Raw genomic sequence first — 19,363 nt, forward strand, 5'->3', positions numbered from 1 at the left:
GACTGGACCAGATTTTTTGCCTTTTCATGGTGATAGCAGTGGCTGTAGACTGGTTGCAGGTGTGTCAGGTGGGAGACGGAAGTCCTTTCCTGCTTGCTGGATGCCTTGCCCTTCTCTGCTGCCTGTGACAGCTACCTGGACTCCTGGAGGAGCCCTGGATTAATCTCCTAAGCTGCTGTGGGCGGGGTGTCCGTCAGAGCAGCGCGGAGCACTGCTGGGAGTCGCAGGCACACCAGGTGCACTCCTCCATGCTAGCAGCGACCCTGCCAGGCAACTGTGTGGCAGCAGCGGCCTTTGGGTCTGGCCCAAGTGGCTGTGTGTTTGGCTGGTGTTTCGTTTGTCTCCTGGGAATGTGCCTGCTCCGTCTGGCTCCACTGCACGTGCGCGTGGGGCTTTTCCACATAGGCTTCTACTGGGCTCTTGCTTCACTGCTGCCGGTGTGCACGGGCCATGCCCGGGCTGTTCGGTCATGCCACTGCGGGCTAGCACAAGCCTCTCCTGCGGCACACGGATCTGCTCTCAGTTCCTTCTGGCGCTGCTGTCCCTGGCGCACACTCCCACTCTCCTGCTTTTGGGCCTGTGTGTCGGGGTCTGTATCAGTTGGAGGAATGGCTGGCAAGCTGCCTAGTCCTGTGAGGGGCTTCAGAGCTGCACTGCATCTGTTTAGGGCGCCTATGTTTCCCCTGTATTCCCAGCTGCCAGGACAACTTCACCCAGCTATGGGGTCCCTGTCTCTTTAAGACTTGCAGAAAGCACTCGCTTTTCTTTTGTCTCAGGGGCGCCAGTTGCGGGGACCTGCACAGAGGTTTTGCTTTTCCGTTTCTCTAACATCCAGCACCCCGTGCACCTTGTGTCTGCGTTCCGGGTGCAGATTTCTAGAGCTGGTTGTTTAGCAGTCATGGGTTTTCACTCCCTCCGGTTTCCGACTCCTTTCTTCCCACCGGGTTTTGGGGTGGGGGAGTGTTCGGGTCCTGCCTGGCCGTGGCTTGTATCTTACCCCCTTCGTGTGATGCTGATTTCTCGCAGATGTAGATGTATCCTGGCTGTTGTACTGCATCCACTGGTGTCTCTTTTAGGAATAGTTGTATTTATTGTATTTTCATAAATATATATGTTTTGGGGAGGAGATTTCCTCTAAACTACTCATCCTGCCATCTTCCCATGATCCTTGTTGAGTATTTTTTGCAGCTATGTTCATCAGGGATATTGGTCTGTAATTTTCTTTTTTTGTGGTGTCTTTGCCTGGTTTTGGTATTAGAGTGATGCTGGCCTCATAGAATGAGTTTGAAAGTGTTCACTCTTCTTCTACTCTTTGGAAAACTTTAAGGAGGATGGGTATTAAGTCTTCACTAAATTTTTGAAAAATGTGGAGGTGAAGTCATCTGGTCCAGGAGTTTTGTTCTTAGGTAGTTTTCTCTTTACCAGTTCAATGTCATTGCTGGTAATTGGTCTGTTCAGAATTTTTGTTTTTTCCTTTGTCAGCCTTGGAAGGTTGTATTTTTCTAGACAGTTGTCCATTTCTTCTAGGTTATCCAGTTTGTTAGCATGTAATTTTTCATAGTATTCTCTAATAATTTTTTGTATTTCTGTGGTGTCTGTGGTGATTTTTCCTTTCTCATTTCTGTTTCTGTTTATGTGTGTAGACTCTCCTCTTTTCTAGATAAGTCTGGCTAGGGGTTTATCTATTTTGTTAATTTTTTCAAAGAACCATCTCTTGCTTTCATTGACTCTTTCTATTGTCTTATTCTTCTTGATTTTATTTGTTTCTGCTCTAATCTTTATTATGTCCCTCCTTCTACTGACTTTTGGCCTCATTTGTTCTTCTTTTTCTAGTTTCATTAATTGTGAGTTTAGACTGCTTATATGGGATTGTTCTTCTTTCCTGAGGTAGGCCTGTATTGCAATATACTTTCCTCTTAGCACGTCCTTGGCTCTGCCCCACAGACTTTGCAGTGTTGAATGACTGTTGTCATTCATGTATTAGTGTTGTCATTCATGTCTCCATGTATTGGTTGATCTCTGTTTTTATTTGGTCATTGATCCATTGGTTACTTAGGAGCATGTTGTGAAGCCTCCATGTGTTTGTGGGATTTCTCATTTTCTTTGTGTAATTTATTTCTAGTTTTTTATCTTTGTGGTCTGAGAAACTGGTTGGTACAATTCCAATATTTTTGAATTTACTGCGTCTCTTTTTGTGGCCTAGTATATGATCTATTCTTGAAAATATTCCATGTAAACTTGAGAAGAATTTGTATTCTGCTGCTTTTGCTTTTGGGTATAGAGTTCTGTAGATGTCTGTTAGGTCCATCTGTTCTAATGTGTTTTTCAGTGCCTCTGTGTTCTTACTTTCTGTCTGGTTGATCTGTCCTTCAGAGTGAGTGGAGTGTTGAAATCTCCTAGAATGAATGCACTGCGTTCTATTTCCCCTTTTGATTCTGTTAGTGTATGTTTCACATATGTAGGTGCTCCTGTGTTGGGTGCATAGATATTTATAATGGTTATACCTTCTTGTTGGATTGACCCCTTTATCATTCTGTAATGTCCTTCATTGTCTCTTGTAAGTTTCTTTGTTCTGAAGTCTATTTTGTGTGATACAAGTACTGCAAGACCTGCTTTTTTCTCTCTATTTGCTTGAAATATCTTTTTCCATCCCTTCACTTTTAGTCTGTATATGTCTTTGGGTTTAAAGTGAGTCTCTTGTAGGCAGCACATGGATGGGTCTTCTTTTTTTATTCATTCAGTGACTCTATATCTTTTGATTGGTGGATTCAGTCCATTTACATTTAGAGTGATTTTCAATAGGTATGTACTTATTGCCATTGCAGACTTTAGATTCGTCATTACCAATGGTTCAAGGTTAACTTCCTTACTATCTAACACTCTAACTTAACTCACTCAATATGCTATTACAAACACAATATAAGTGGTGTTTTCTTTTTTTCTCCTTTTTCTTCCTGCTCCATTCTTTATATTAGGTATTATATTTTGTAATCTTTGTCTATCCCTTGATTGACTTTGGGGATATTTAATTTAATTTTTCTTTTGCTTAATAATTACCTGTTCTACTTTCTCTTCTGTGGTTTTATTACCTCTCATGAGAGCTATTAAACCTTAGGAACACTTCCATCTATAGCAGTCCCTGCAAAATAGACTGTAGAGATGGTTTGTGGGAGGTAAATTCTCTCAGCTTTTGCTTATCTGAAAATTGTTTAATCCCCCCTTCAAATTTAAATGTTAATCTTGCCGGATAAAGTACTCTTGGGTCCAAGCCCTTCTGCTTCATGGTATTAAATACATCATGCCACTCCCTTCTGGCCTGTAAGATTTCTTCAGAGAAGTCTGGTGTTAGCCTGATGGGCTTTACTTTGTATGCAATCTTATTTCTCTCTCTGGCTGTTTTTAGTAGTCTGTCCTTATCCTTGATCTTTGCCATTTAAATTACTATACATCTTGGTGTTGTCTTCCTTGGGTCCCTTGTGTTGGGAGATCTGTGGATCTCCATGGCCTGAGAGACTATCTCCTCCCCCAGATTGGGGAAGTTTTCAGCAATTACCTCCTTAAAGACACTTTCTATCTCTTTCTTTCTCTTCTTCTTCTTCTTCTGGTACCACTGTAATGTGAATATTGTTCCATTTGGATTTGTCACACAGTTCTCTCAATATTCTTTCATTCTTGGAGATCCTTTTATCTCTCTGTGCCTCAGCTTCTTTGTATTCCTCTTCTCTGGTTTCTATTCCATTTATGATCTCCTCCACTGTATCCAATCTGCTTTTAATACCCTCCTTTGTGCTCTTCAATGATTGGATCTGTGACTGGAATTCATTTCTGAGTTCTTGAATATCTTTCATTACCACCATTATCATGTTAATGATTTTTATTTTGAACTCCCTTTCAGGAAGAGTCATGAGGTCCATGTCATCTTTCTCAGGGGTTATATTAATTTTACTCTGTACCAGGTTCCTTTGTCATTTCATATTTGTGTATGGCCCTTTAGTGCCCGGAAGCTCTACTCTCTGGGGCTGCTCTGCCCCTGAAGCAATGTTGGGGGTCATAGGAGAGTGATACTGTTGTCTGGAGTGGGGAAAGAGCTGTTTCCTGCTTCCAGCCCACTATGCCTGTCTCTACTGCCTGAACCAGTGGGCCGAGCACACAGGTATAAGCCTTTGTCCCAGAGCAGCCAGATATGGATCTCTCCTTTCCACAAGCAACTGGAATCTCAGTCTCTCCAGGAATTCTGCCTGTCTTAGCTTTCCATCCCCATAATCATGAGAGTATCATGAAAACACCATGAAATGTATGTTTGTGCTCCCAGAGCAAATTTCCGGAGTTGGGTATTCAGAAGTTCCAGGCCTCCACTCCCTCCCCGCTCCATTTCTCTTCCTCCTGCCAGTGAGCTGGGGTAGGGGAAGGGCTTGGGTCCTGCTGGGACACAGCTTTGTTACATTACCGTGTTCTGTGAGGTCTGCTCTTTTCTCCAGATTTATGCAGTCTGGCACAGTCCTCTTTTCTGTTGCTCTCTCAGGATTAGTTGTATTAATTATATTTTCATATTATATGTGGTTTTAGGAGGAAGCCTCTGTCTCACCTCTCATGATGCCATCTTTAATCCTCTCATCATTTCTTTTTATCTTAAAGAGTTCTCTATCATATTTTATGTAATGCTGGTTTAGTAGTGTTGAACTCCTTCAGATTTTGATGTGTGAAAACCTCTTTATCTCTCCTTCAAATCTGAATGTTAACCTTAACAGGTATTGTATTCTTGGTTGAAAGTTTCTTCCTTTCAGAGCTTTGAATGTCATGCACTCTCTTCTGGCCTGCAAAGTTTCTGTTGAGAAATTTGCTCATAGCCTTATGGAGCTTCCCTTCTACGTAACAATTTGTTTTTCTCTTGCTGCTTTTTAGATTCTCTCTTTACCTTTATTTTTTATACTTTGATTATAATGTGTGTTGGTGTCCGTTTTTTGTTTCATCTTATTGGAACTCTCTGGACTTCCTGGACCTCAGTGTCTATTTCCTTAGGTTATAGAAGTTTTCAGTCATAATTTCTTGAAATAATTTTTCAGCCCTCTTTTCTCTTTTTTCCCCTTCTGAGATCCTTATATTACCAATTTTGTTCTTTAAATCCTGTCCTAGAGGATCCTTAAATTATTTTCATTTAAAAATTTATTTATTTCTTTTTACTGCTGTGTCAGGTTGAGTTCCATTCCTGTATACCTTTAGCTTGCTGATTCGTTATGCTTTATCCAGTCTGCTTTTGAATGTCTCTAGTATATTTTCTGTTCAGTTCTTATATTTTTCCGCTGCATGACTTCTATTTGATACTTTTTGCTTTATATCCCATTGTTGAAATTTAGTGTTCATCCATTCTTTTTATGAGTTCAGAAAGCATCTTTATAACCATTACTTTGAATATCATTATAATCTTTCTCTGAAGTTTTGTCTCCTTTTTAAATCATATTTATTTGTTTTCTAATTTTGCTTTATTCTCTGTGTTTGTTTCTATGTGTTTAGGCAAAGCAGCTAGCTCTCTGTCCTGAAGAGGTACTCTAATGTAGGTGATATCCTTTTTGTTCAACTTTGCCCTAGTTTTTGGTTGGATCTTAAACTTTTTGGTGTCTAAACTGCCTGATTTATTCTTTATATGCACTTCTTGTTGACTGTTAAGACTTGTCAGTGATTCATCATCTAGTTTCAGGCTAGGTGTTTGGAATCCAGATCCTCAGACAACAGATTTTAAAGGATACAACTACATACAGTTCTGTAGGTCTGCAATCATAACCTTGTTGGTCTCCAGGCCAGAAGATACAATGGTTTCCCCTGAGCAATAGTTTCAAAAATTATAGTTCTAGATAAGTGTATAAGGTCCTTTCTTGGAAGACTCATTAAGCTGAAGTGAGCCCAAAAAGGTGGACAAGGATGGTGTCTTCCTACTTATGTTCTCTGGATGCACATCCTTAGCTTCTAGATTTGGTGGAAACTGGAAGCCTGTCCGCCTGGCTGAAGCTGAAGTCCTAAATAAGTAAGCCTTATTTTGAAGGAAGACTGCACTCATGTTTCAGTCTGCTGGCTGTGTAGTGCTCTGGATGTTGTGGTCTTCCAGGAGCTCAATTTCCAATTGTTGTAGTACTGTGGAGCTCTGGAATGTCATCCCACTTTGCCATCCAGGCCAGGGGATAAAGTGTGTTGCCTGTATGGATTGCATGTGCTCAATGGCTTTAGCAATACATCTGGAGTATATAATGGATGGGGAACACATGCTGGCTACAGGAAGGAAGTGGGAAAGTATCTTGGCTGTGCACACCAATGCAGCAAGACAGAACGTTGTTCAGCATGCATGCCAGCTTTCGACTTGAAATAAATGATGCCTTAACTGTTGCTGTTAGTCAGCCCCAGTCAAGTGGTGTGTGTTGCAACCACCTGTACTTGCAGACTTTAGCTTGGAGGCAAGAGAACTGCATGACCATTCATACTTGCCTGCCACAGCCAAGGACAAGGGGAGTGCTGTAGCCTCTTGCACTCTCTAGTCTCATTGGGTGCTGTGACTGCTCACTCTTACCTCGTTTAGCAAGGTGGAAGCAGGGAACCATGTTTGAGCTCTCCCACCTGTACTAGCAGGCTGTGTGGAGACTGCAATGATGGCATCCATCAGCACCTTTGTTTCTGGAGATTGTCTCAATTGTCCATGCTCCTCCAGCTGATGGCACTAGATCAGAAAATGAATCTACCTCACTTGTAATCTAGGTGATTTTCAAACTACTGTTTGTTTGATGGGTCTTGGGATGAATGAGACCTCCAAGAAGGTACTCTCAGTTTCCTAGAGCTCTTTGGAGACACTGGACATCAGCCTCATTGGTTTTTCAAGCCAGATGTTCTGAGGGCTTGCCTTTCTGGTGCAAATTCCAGGGGCTAAGGTGCTTGGTGTGAGGTACCAGCTTTGTTTTTAGGAATACTCTGTCCTGTATCCTCTCTCCTGCACTCTGGGGTCTCAAGGAAACACTAAAGTAGTTCATGGAGACTGAAGACTGCTGTCATGTTGCATGTTGTTTTCTGTATCAATGGCAGACTGAATTTTAAAAAATTAAAAAATCACTAGAAAAGTTGGAAGATAAATTTGAGGAAATCTTACTGAAATTATAGCAAAAGGACAAACAGACAGAAAGTGGAAATCTCAGGGTAACACTTGTGCTCCACGAGTCCAGTGAATCCAGATATAATAAGGAAATATGAATGAAAATTTCTAAGTTATAACACAAGTAATGGTTAATGGGACATCCTGAGGTAAGGTTTAGATTGGAACAGATCAAATGATTCCAGGAAAAAAATTCCTTTAAGATTATAAAACTGTTATACTACCAAATATGTATGAATTTTTTGAGAGGAGATTTATACAACTGGATAAGCATTTGAGGATAAAGTTGTACAAAGAAAATTAAGCGAGCAAACATACAAAAAACAAAAATTAAGTAAATGAACTGTAAGGGAAAAAATGTTATGCAGAAAAGGGTAAATATATTCATAATTCAAATGCACAAATCACTTACATAGTCATGATAATGCTAATGTTAAATGAGACTAAGCAAAATTATGAAATAACCATACAGGGAAGATAAGAGAAGTACGCATGTAGGTGAAAGGGTCAATGAAGAGATCTTGAAAGAAATTTTTTTAAATGCTTCACATTTTATAGTGGAAAATCAATCAACAGTTCTTAGCACTGTAATATCAAGAAGCAGCAGCTTACACAATATGAGAGAGACTGGTAGGAGTTTTCCAGTATCTCTCTTCTTCCTCTTTTAGAATAATGGAAAATTTAACTGGGCACATAGCTGCCAACAGTATAACTACATTTGCCACTACCTTTGCAGTAGGGGATGGCCACATGACTAATCTTCAGCCAATGAGATATAAGTGAATGTGTCTTGTGGGAGTTTATGGAATCCCATTTAAAAGACAGCTGGTACACGCTCTTTGCCCCTTCTTTCATTCTGCCTGAATCATAAATGCCATAATTTTACACTTAGAGGACAAGGGCTACATCATAAAGTTGGTATGACTGAAGGTAAAAGACACTAGAGTCTTTGAGAAATTCACAGGTAAGAATGGTCATCCTGACTCTAAATTTTATAACCCTGGACTTGTACATGGAATTCAAATGTCATGTCTAAGTCACTGTTATTTGAATCTTTCTGTTACTCAAAGCCGAACCTAATTCTAACTAATACAGCATATTTCATAGACAGAGGTAAATACCAAAGGCAGATACCAAATATCATCTAAAAGAGTGGAGAGCAGTTTACACTGGCTATGGGGAAATGATAGGAAGGGAGGAGTGAGGAATATTGGTTTTGTACCAAGTCCTATAGAACTTGACAACTTAGCAATATACATGTATAACTGATTTTTAAAAAATTTAAATGACAATGACAACAAAAACAGATGCTCTGAGTTTCTCTATTCTTGGCTTTTGCTTAGGCTCCTCACACCATGATCCCACTCCCAATTCCTCATCATTTTTATTCTGTGTCATCCCTCTTGTTAGACTCTAAGCTCCTTAAAAACAGCAAAAGTGTCTATGTATTCTGTTTCCTTGTTATTGTATATAACACGTAGCATGCTCAGTAAATACAGCATTTAATTTAATTTTCCATCTAGATCCTAACAAAATAAAAAGCAAGGCTCTGAATGGGAAAGTATTTTGAGAAATATGTACTGTATGACATCTCCTTATATTTCTACTCTTTCTTCACTTATGTATGAAAAAAAGCTTTATTTCTTCCTATAAAAGAGTTCTGTGTTTTTTCATTTGGTCTTTAATCATACTTCCTTTTTATCTTTTGGGATGAATCTCCAGTATGAGTTGAAGTCTATTCATATTTGCTTACAAGAGCCAACTACTGTTAGTGTATCTTCTGAACTCCATGTTGAATGAGTCATGGAATCAGCAATTGTGGGAATCTTTATACCATGGGAAAAAATTGCTATTAATCAGAGGGTTTTTTTTTTCTTAGAGAGTTGATTTTCCAATACACCACTGGCACTATGTAAATATTTTATGTGTCTTTTAAATGGAAGATAAAGTACTGTTTCCATGACTGATCAATATAATTTTTCAATGTCATTCATTATGTTGTTTGTGAGATGCATTTCATATCACTTCATGCAATTTTTAAAGCAGTGCTACAGAGATATATTTAACATACTATAAAATTCAGTGTGTTATTTAATGTATATAACGAAAAGGTTTTTAATATATTCACAGAGTTGTGCAACAATCACCAATAGCTAATTTCAGATCATTTTCATTATGCCAAAAAGAAACTCTATACCCACTAGCACTCACTCCCCATTCCTTCTAACCCCACCCTAAGCCCCTGGCAGATACTAATCTACTTTCCGTCTCTATAGATGTTCTTATTCTGGACATTTCATAGAAATGGAATCTTTAGATATGTGGCATTCTGTGAATGGCTTCATTCACTTAGCATAATGTTTTCAAGATTCATCTATATTTTAGCATGTTTCAATATTTCATTTCTTTTTATGATTCTATAACATTATATTATATGCACATATAATATTTCGTTTATCCATTCAATTGATAGACATTTGTATTTTCCCCACTTTTTGGCTACTATGAATAATAATGCTGTTATGAACAACCATGCATTTTTTTTAAGTCATAGATTTTCTGTTTTATTTTTTTACATTTTTCTATTTAAGACATTTTTCATTTCACTTTATTTTTCTCTGAATTCATGTTTTTTTATTAAAGTATCATTGTTATATAATCTTGTATTGGTTTCAAATGTAGAACAGAGTGGTTCAACAGTTACCCATACTATTAAATACCCACCCCCTCTAGTGTGGTCCCTATCAATGTAGTAAGATGTTACAGAACCATTAACTGTATTCTCTGTGTTATACTACTCTGTGCTGTCCCTGTAAGCAATCTATATTGTGATTGAGAATTATTGTGTCCTTCAATCCTCTTCCCCTCCCCCTCCTCCATCCCCAACGCCTCCCCTTTGATAACCACTAGTCCCTTCTCAGTGTCTACTGCTATTTTGTTCCTTCTATTTTGCTTTGTTTTCATACTTCACAAATAAGTGAAATCATTTGGTATTTGTCTTGGTCCACCTGGCTTATTTCACTGAGAATAATACCTTCTAGATCCATCCATGTTGTTGCAAATAGGAGAATTTCTTTTTCTTTCATCACTGAATAATATTCCATTGTGTATATGTACCACATCTTTATCCATTCATCTACTGATGGACACTTCCATGTATGTTTTTGAGTGGACATGCAGTTCATTTCTTTTGGGTATATACCTAACAGTGTAACTGCTGGGTTACATGATAACTGTTAAACTGTGAGGACTGTTTTCCAAAGTGGCTAAAACATTTTACATATTCACCAGAAATATACAATGGTTCCAATTTCTCCATATCCTGGCCAACACTTGCTGTCATCTGTCTTTATTATAGCCATCATAGTGGGTATTAAGTGGCATTTCATCGTGGTTTTGATTTATATATGAAAAGTGATGTTGAAAATATTTTTGTGTGTTTATTGGTCATTTGTGTATCTTTTTTGGAAAAATGTCTACTCAAGTCATTTATCCATGTTTCATTTGCATTATTTGCCTTTTTATTATGGAGATATGAGTTCATTACATACTCAAGATAAGTTCCTTGAATGTGTTTCCTCCCATTCTATGGGTTATCTTTTTCACTTTATTAGTGATATTGTTTACAGCACCTTATATACTTTTTAAAGCTCTCATTTTTGACACTCATCAACAGAAAAAAAATTATTGAAATTATCTTACCCGAACTATTTCACAGTCAACATTTAATTCAGTTGCAACTGCTTCAATTTTCTCTCTACAGACTGAGCCAAGGCTGGTCATGCCATTGTCCCAGTACTTCTTAAGGGTAGCCAAGTCTCGGTCACTGAACTGAGTGCGGTCTTGTAGCTGTAAAACACATTTAAAAGAATTAGAATAACCAAAGGGAAGAATATTATAGAGAAGATAATTAAGGTGAGATGTGCTGGATAATTTTCAACACATAACAGTAGATAAATTAATTTCACAATTTTATGTTGATCCACTCTGAAATGTGCATGCTCATGGTATTTATTTCTATAACATGAAAGTGTGCTAGAGAAATAAGTAAATATTTTTATTGCTAGCAATTAATATTGATTGTAAGTGGTTTTAGTCACACAAAACGTAATTGTACAAAATACTAATAAATTTTATTTTCATTATTTTTCTCATTTAATCATTGAATTTAATGAGTTGTTTATGCATTTTGGATATTACACCCTTACTGTATATATAATTTGCAAATATATTATTCCATATGGTAAAGTGCTATTTTGCTTGTTGAGATTTTCCTATGTGGTACATAAGCTTTTTAGCTTGGTGTAGTCCCATTTGTTTATTTTTGCTTTTGTTTTCCTTTCTTGGGGAGATGTATCCAGAAATTTCTCATGCTGATGTTCATGAAATTCTTGCTAATGTTCTCTTCTAAGAATTTATGGTTTCATGTCTTACATTTAGGCCTTTCATCCACTTAGAATTTACTTTTGTCTATGGTGTAATAGAGTGATCTATTTATAGTTTTCACATGTCCCTGTTCAGTTTCCCCAACACCATTTGTTGAAGATACTGTCTTATCTCCATTGTATATTCATGGCTCCTTTGTCATATATTAATTGACTGTATCTGTATTGGTTTATTTCTGGGATTTCTATTCTGTTCCATTGATCTATGGGTCTGTTCTTGTGCCAGGACCTACTGTTTTGATTACTGTATCTTTGTAGCACAGTTTGAAATCAGGGATCATCATACCCCAATCTTTGTTCTTCTTTGTCAAAATTACTTTGGCCACTGGGGTATTTTGTGGTTCCATATAAATTTTAGGATTTTTTGTTCCAGTTCATTGAAAAATGCCATTAGTATTTTGATAGGGACTGCATTGAATCTGTAAATTGCTTTGGGCAAGCTAGGCATTATGACAATATTAATTTTTCCTATTCATGAGCACAGGATAGACTTCCACTTACTGGGTTTTTGTTAATTTCTTTCATGAGTGTCTCATGGTTTTCAGAATAAAGTTCATTCACTTACTTGGTTAGGTCTATTTCTAGGTATTTTACTCTTTTTGAGGCAACTGTAAATGGAATCATTTCCCTTATTTCTCTTTCTGCTAGTTTGTTGTTAGTATATAGGAACACAACATATTTATGTGTATTAATTTTGTATCTTGAAACTTTGCTCAATTCAGTTAATTCTAATAGTTTTTGGGAGGAGTCTTTAGGGTTTTTGCATAATATGCAATCTGCAAATAGTGACAGTTTAACTTCTTTGTAACCAACTTGCATGCCTTTATTTCTTTGTATTGTCTGATTGCCATGGCAAGGCCTTCCTGTACAATGTTGAATAAAAGTGGTGAGAGTGGACAACCCTGTCTTGTTCCTGATCTTAGAGGAAAAGCTTTCAGCTTTTCACCATTGAGTATTATTTAAGCTGTGGGCTTGTTGTATATGATATTTAAATTATGTTGTTTTCCCTCAACACCCATTTTGTTGAGAGATTTTATCATGAATGGATGTTGAATTTGGCTAAATGCTTTTCAGCATCTGTTGTGATGATCATATGGTTTTTATCCTTCTTTTTGTTAATGTGGTCTATCACCTTGATTGGTTTATGAATATTGTACCATACTTGAATCCCTAGAATAAATCCCACTTGGTCATGATTGGTAATCCTTCTGATATATTTTTGAATTCAGCTTGCTTACATTTTGTTAAGGTTTTCTGCATTTATGTTCACCATTGTTCTGTATTTTTTTTTGTAGTGTTTTTGGTTTTGGTATTAGAGTGATTCTCACCTCATGGAATGAATTTGGAGGTATTTTCTTCTCTTTTACTTTTTGGATTACTTTAAGAACAGGTAATAGCTCTTATTAAATGTTTGGCAGAATTCAGCTTTGAATCCATCTAATACTGGACTTTTGTTTGTTGGGAGTTTCTTGATAACCAATTCAGTTTCATTGCTGGTAATGTTTTTTATTTAGAGTATATGTTTCTTCCTCAGTCAGTCTTGGAAGGTTGTAGTTTTCTAGGAATGTGTCCATTTCTTCTAGGTTGTCCAATTTGTTGGCATATAATTTTTAATTGATTTATAATTATTTTTATTTCTGTGTCAATGATAACTTCTTCATTTCTGATTTTGTGTATCTGTTTTGTTGATAAGCCTGACTAACGGTTTGCCTATTTTCATTATCTTCTCAAAGAGCCAGCTCTTGATTTCATTGATTTTTTTCTTTTGTTTCCTTAATCTCTGTTTTTCTGCTCTAAACTTTATTATATCCATCTGCCTACTAAATTTGGGCTTTGTTTGCACTTTCTCTATTATTTTAGTTATAGTGCTAGATTGTTTATTTGACACTGTTCTTTCTTGAGGTAGGCCTATATTACTGAAATATTTCCTCTTAAAATTGCTTTTGCTGCATTCTGCATATTTTAAGCAGTTTTTTTGTCTCTGTGTATTGTTTGATTTCCTCTTTGATATGTTTCTTGATCCATTGATTATTTAGAATCATGTTGTTTAGCTTCCATGTGTTATTTTTTTCAGTTTTCTTGTAATTTTTTTCTAGTTTCACATCATTGTATGAAAAGATGCTTGATACAATTTCAATTCTCTTAAATTTGTTGAGACTTATTTTGTTTCCTAATACATAACTAATTTTGGAGAATATTCCATGTGCACTTGAGGAAAATGTGTATTCACCTGCTTTTGAGTAGAATGTTATGTATGTATCTGTTAAGTCCATTTCACCTAATGTGCCATTCAATACCTATTGCCTTTTATTTTCTGTCTGGATGATCTATCTATTGATAAGTGGGATATTACTGTCCCCTATTTTTGTGTTGTTATTTATCCCTTTCAGTCTGTTAGTATTTGGTTTAAACATTTAGGTGCTCCTATGTTGGATGCATAGATGTTTGTGATTTTTATATTCTCTTGTTGGACTGATGCTTTTATCACTAGGTAATGTCCTTCTTTGTCACCTGTTACTTTTTTTTGTTTTGATGTATGTTTTTTTTTGTTTTTGTTTTTGGAGAGGGCATCTCTCATATTTATTGATCAAATGGTTGTTAACAACAATAAAATTCTGTATAGGGGACTCAATGCACAATCATTAATCAACCCAAGCCCAATTCTCAACAGTCTCCAATCTTCTGAAGCATAATGAACAAGTTCTTACATGGTGAACAAGTTCTTACATAGTGAATAAGTTCTTACATGGTGAACAGTGCAAGGGCAGTCATGTATGTTTTGTCTAAGTATTGCAACTCCATATTTTTTCATCACTCTTTGCATGGTGTATTTTTTTCATCCCTTGGTTTCATTCTGCATGTGTCTTCAGTTATTAAGTAAATATAGGCAGCAAAACAGATGAGTTTTTAAAAATTATATCCATTAAGTCACCCTATGCTTTTTGATTGGAGCATTAGGCCATTTGCATTTAAAGTAATTATTATTTGGTATGTACCTCCTGTACTTCTGTTAAACGTTTCCTGGTTGTTTTTGTCCTTCTGTTATGATCCTTTCTTCCTCTTTTGGTAAATTCTCTTGTTTTATGGTTGGGTTCCTTTCTTGTTTTTTGTGTGGGTATCTATTTGATGTTTCTGGTTTGTTATTACCATGCAGTTTTATATGACATCTTGTGACTATAAAAATTTATAAGAAGCTGACAAATATAACAATCTGTAATAAGTGATAATAGCTGATTCTAGCAGGACTACATTTCTTACTCCCATCCTCCATGTTTTATGTATATAATATCTTTTTTTACACCTTTTCCTTAAGTGATTCCTTTAACTAATTTTAGATGTAATTTCTTTTGGTGCTTTTGCCTTTTTGACCTTCATGCTAGCTTTAAAGTAAGTGATCTACTACCTCTTCACCTGGTTTGCTTTAACAATGGACATTGTTCCTTTTCTTAGATTTCTTGCTTCTATTTATGGTATTTTCTTTTCCTCTTCAAGAAATATCTTTAATGTTTCTTGTAAGGCTGGTTAAATTGTGATGAATACTTAAGATATTTTTCTGTGAAGCTCTTTATCTTTCCTTCAATTCTGAATGATAAATTTGGTGGGAAAAACATGCAACATTTCCTGGATTTGGGGGCCATCGTTGTGCAGGAGCTATGCTATTATTCTCTGTATCATTCCAATTTTAGTATTTGTGCTGGCAAATTGAGCACCCAATACATTTTAAAAAGAGGAGAATTTAAATCACCCACAATCCTGGAAATGATGCTTGGTAACATTCTAATAAATACTCTTTCAAACTTATTTCTCTGACATACATATTCACATTCACACTACATACCTTTAAAAAATAAGAATCAGAAATGTATCATCTGTTTCCCTTTGATAAATTAATATGGATCTTTTATACATAGGTCTCCTACTAGTATGATAATTAAAAGGGTAAATAAGAGAAATTTGAGATAACAGAGCCCTAAAAGAACAATCTTATTTATAGCTTCAGAAAGTTTCCTAATAAGCCTGTCCTTTTTGTTTTTAATTTTTAATTTAATCCAACAAACTACGGACTTTACATGTTGTTTTAATTCAATGAATTTGGGGGCATCACTAGAAAATAACTTAGAAGCATAATACAATTATGACTTCCATTTTGCTGATAAGGAGTCAGGAAGAGTGAAAAGTCTCATTCAACATGACACAAAAAGACCATGGCAGAGCCAGAAATAGAAGTATATCTGATTTTTTTCTAGTAGTTCTATCCCTAAGATGTCTCCAATTATCTCAAGGAGTGGTGAAAAAAATCTAAAAATGAACTTTCATTAAAAATATATATCTTGCAGGCCAAGAATTCAAGATGGCAGCTTGACAGGTGAAACAGAGAATCCTCTCAGAACCAGATATAATGTGAAAATATAGTTAGTACAGAAGGAGCCAAGATGGTGGCATGAGTAGGGCAGCAGAAATCTCCTCTCAAAAAGATATATATTTTTGAAAATACAACAAATACAACAACACTTAAAAGAGAGACCAGAAGATACAGTACAACAGCCAGGCTGCATCTACATCTGCAAGAACTCAGCATCTCACAAAGGGGTTAAGATACAAAGCCACGACCCAGTGGGACCCAAGCACTCCCCCCACCCAAGCTCATCAGTGAGAGGAAAGGAGTCAGAGTGCAGAGGGTGTGGAAACATAGGACTGCTAAATAACCAGCCCTAGTAACCTGCACTGGGAGCACAGACACACATTACATGGTGCTCTGGATATTAAGAGGAATGGAAAAGTAAAATCTGCTAGTGGGTTCCCACAGCCAGCTCCCCTGGGAAAAAAGAAAAGCCAGTCTTTTTGAAAGTCTTAAAGGGACAAGGGCTTAACATCTGGAGGAAATTGTCCTGGCACACTCAGACCAGCAGGCTGGGAATCCTGAGGAACTTCATGCGCCCCAACACCTTGGGTGGCAATGCAGCTCTGAAGACCCTCACAGTGATAAGCAGCCTGTCAGTCATTCCTCCCAGCCAGTGCTGCCCCACTGCAGTGGCTGAGCAGCAGGAGACCATCCCCACCACAGCAACCGCCCAGAGTCTCCACCCATGGTGCAGCTGCCTGGTACAGACAGATGAAGCCGGGGCAAGGTGAGAAGGGGCGCCATTCTTACAGGAGAACACACTGGCATACCTGCCACTCCTCAAAGGGCCTGAGATACTCTGAGGGTGGCGCTGCCCAAGGCAGCTCAGGGGATTAACCCGGAGGCTACTCCCAGTGTGCTGGTAACCAACTCAGGCAGCAGAGAAGGGCATGGCAACCAGCAAGCAGGAAGAGACTTTCTTCTCCCAGCTGACTCATGTGCCACCTGCCTATGACTACCTCTATCATCATGAAAAGGCAGAAGAATTTGGTCCAGTCAAGAATCACCCAGACAAGCCCGAGAGAGGACTTGGGGAGATAGATATAACCAATGTTCCTGAAAAAGAATTCAAAATAAAGATCATAACCATGCTGATGGACCTTCAGAGAAATATGCAAGAGTTAAGGGATGAAGTCAGGAGGGAGATTACAGAAATGAAACAATCTCTGGAAGGACTTAAGAGCAGATTGGATGAGGTAGAAGAGACCATTAATGGAATAGAAATCAGAGAACAGGAATACAGAGAAGCTGAGGCAGACAGAGGTAAAAGGATCTCCAGGAATGAAAGAATATTAAGAGAACTGTGTGACCAAGCCAAATGGAGCAATATTCGCATTATAGGGGTAACAGAAGAAGAAGAGACAGAAAAAGGGATACAAAGTATCCTTGAACAAATAATTGCTGAAAACTTCCCCAAACTGAGGGAGGAAATAGTCTCTCAGACCATGGAATCCCATAGATTTCCCAACACAAGGGACCCAAGGAGGACAACACAAAGACATATAATAATTAAAATAGAAAAGATCAAAGAAAAGGACAGAATATTAAAGGCAGCCAGAGAGAGAAAAAAGATCACCTACAAAGGAAAACCCTTCAGGCTATCATCAGACTTCTCAACAGAAATCTTACAGGCCAGAAGAGAATGGCATGGTATATTTAATGTAATGAAACAAAAGGGCCTTCAAACAAGAATACTGTATCCAGCATGATTACCATTTAAATGTGAAGGGGGAATTAACCAATTCCAAGACAAGAAAAAGTTGAGGGAATTTGCCTCCCACAAACCACCTCTATAGGACATTACAAAGGAACTGGTCTACATGGAAGCACTCTTAAGGCTAAATACATGCCACCAGAGAAAATAAAATCACAGCAAAGAAAGCAGACAAACCAAATACTAACTAAAGGCAAAAAATAAAATCAATTATTCAGAACAGCAGTCAAAGGAACCACAAAAGAGTACAGAATAAAACACCTAACATATAAAGAATGGAGGAAGAGGAATAAGAAGGGAGAACTAAAGAATCATCACGGTGTGTTTACAATAGTTTAATAAGCAAGCTAAGTTAGATGGTTAGATAGTATAGAAGCTACCCTTGAACCTTTGGTAACCATGAACCTAAAGCCTGCAATGGCAATAAGTACATATCTTTCAATAATCACCCTAAATGTAAATGGACTGAACACACCAATCAGAAGACACAGAGTAATAGAATGGATAAAAAGCAAGACCCATCTATATGACATCCAAATTGTATAAAGAGCTCATGCACCTCAACAAACAAATAGCAAATAAGCCTATTAAAAAATGGGCTGAGGAGCTGAGCAGACACTTCTCCAAAGAAGAAATTCAGATGGCCAATAGGCACATGAAAAGATGCTCCACATCCCTAATCATCAGAGAAATGTAAATTAAAACCACAATGAGATATCACCTCACACCAGTAAACATGGCCAGCCTCTGAACAGCAAACAACAAATGTAGGCGAGGATGTCGAGAAAGGCAAACCCTCCTATAGTTCGGTGGGAATGTATAATAGTTTAACCATTGTGGAAAACAGTAAGGAGTTCACCAAAATACTAAAAATAGAAATACCATCTGACTCAGGAATTCCACTCCTAGGAATTTACCCTAAGAATGCAGGAGCCCAGTTTGAAAAAGACATATGCACCCCTATGTTTATCACAGCACTATTTACAATAGCGAAGAAATGGAAGCAACCTAAGCGTCCATCAGTAGATGAATGGATAAAGAAGTGGTACATATACACAATGGAATATTATTCAGCCATAAGAAAGAAACAACTCCTACCATTTGCAACAACATGAATGGAGCTAGAGGGTATTATGCTCAGTGAAATAAGCCAGGCAGAGAAAGACAAGTATCAAATGATTTTACTCATCTGGGGAGCATAAGAACAAAGCAAATACTGAAGGAACTAAGCAGCACGAGACTCAAGGAACCCAAGAATGGACTAACAATTACCAAAGGGAAAGGGATTGGGGAGGATGGGTGGGAAGGGAGGGATAAGGGGAATAAAGAACATTACAATTAGCACACATGATGTAGTGTGGGGGGCACAAGGAAGGCTGTATAGCATTGAGAAGACAAGTAGTGATTCTATATCATCTTACTACCCTGATGGACAGTGACTGTAAGGGGGTATGTGGTGGGGATTTGATAATGGGGGTAATCTAGTAATCACAATGTTTCTCATGTAATTGTATATTAATGGTAACAAAATAAAAATAATAAAAATTTAAAAATGCACTTAAAACTTCAAAATATATGTATATATATCTTGCAAAGCCTTATGTGTATGTGTGTGTTTGCGATGAGAAAGAGTGATAGAGTGAGAGAATGAGACATAGACAAAATCTCTGACA

At 37.5% G+C, this 19,363-nt stretch overlaps 1 protein-coding gene and 1 non-coding gene across 2 annotated transcripts in view; both read right to left on the bottom strand.

The window, feature by feature from the left end:
- HDX (highly divergent homeobox) overlaps positions 1-19,363 on the bottom strand; it is a 314,801-nt gene that overhangs the window by 127,139 nt on the left and 168,299 nt on the right. Inside the window, exon 5 of the mRNA XM_057495440.1 lies at positions 10,832-10,978. Within this exon, the coding sequence (XP_057351423.1) occupies positions 10,832-10,978 (147 nt within the window). The remainder of the gene's footprint in view (positions 1-10,831; positions 10,979-19,363) is intronic.
- LOC118922498 (U6 spliceosomal RNA) lies at positions 15,178-15,284 on the bottom strand. Its single transcript, XR_005028794.1, has one exon. It is a non-coding gene; the product is annotated as a U6 spliceosomal RNA (small nuclear RNA).

Source organism: Manis pentadactyla, chromosome X, assembly GCF_030020395.1.
Source record: "Manis pentadactyla isolate mManPen7 chromosome X, mManPen7.hap1, whole genome shotgun sequence".
Lineage (NCBI taxonomy): Eukaryota > Metazoa > Chordata > Mammalia > Pholidota > Manidae > Manis > Manis pentadactyla.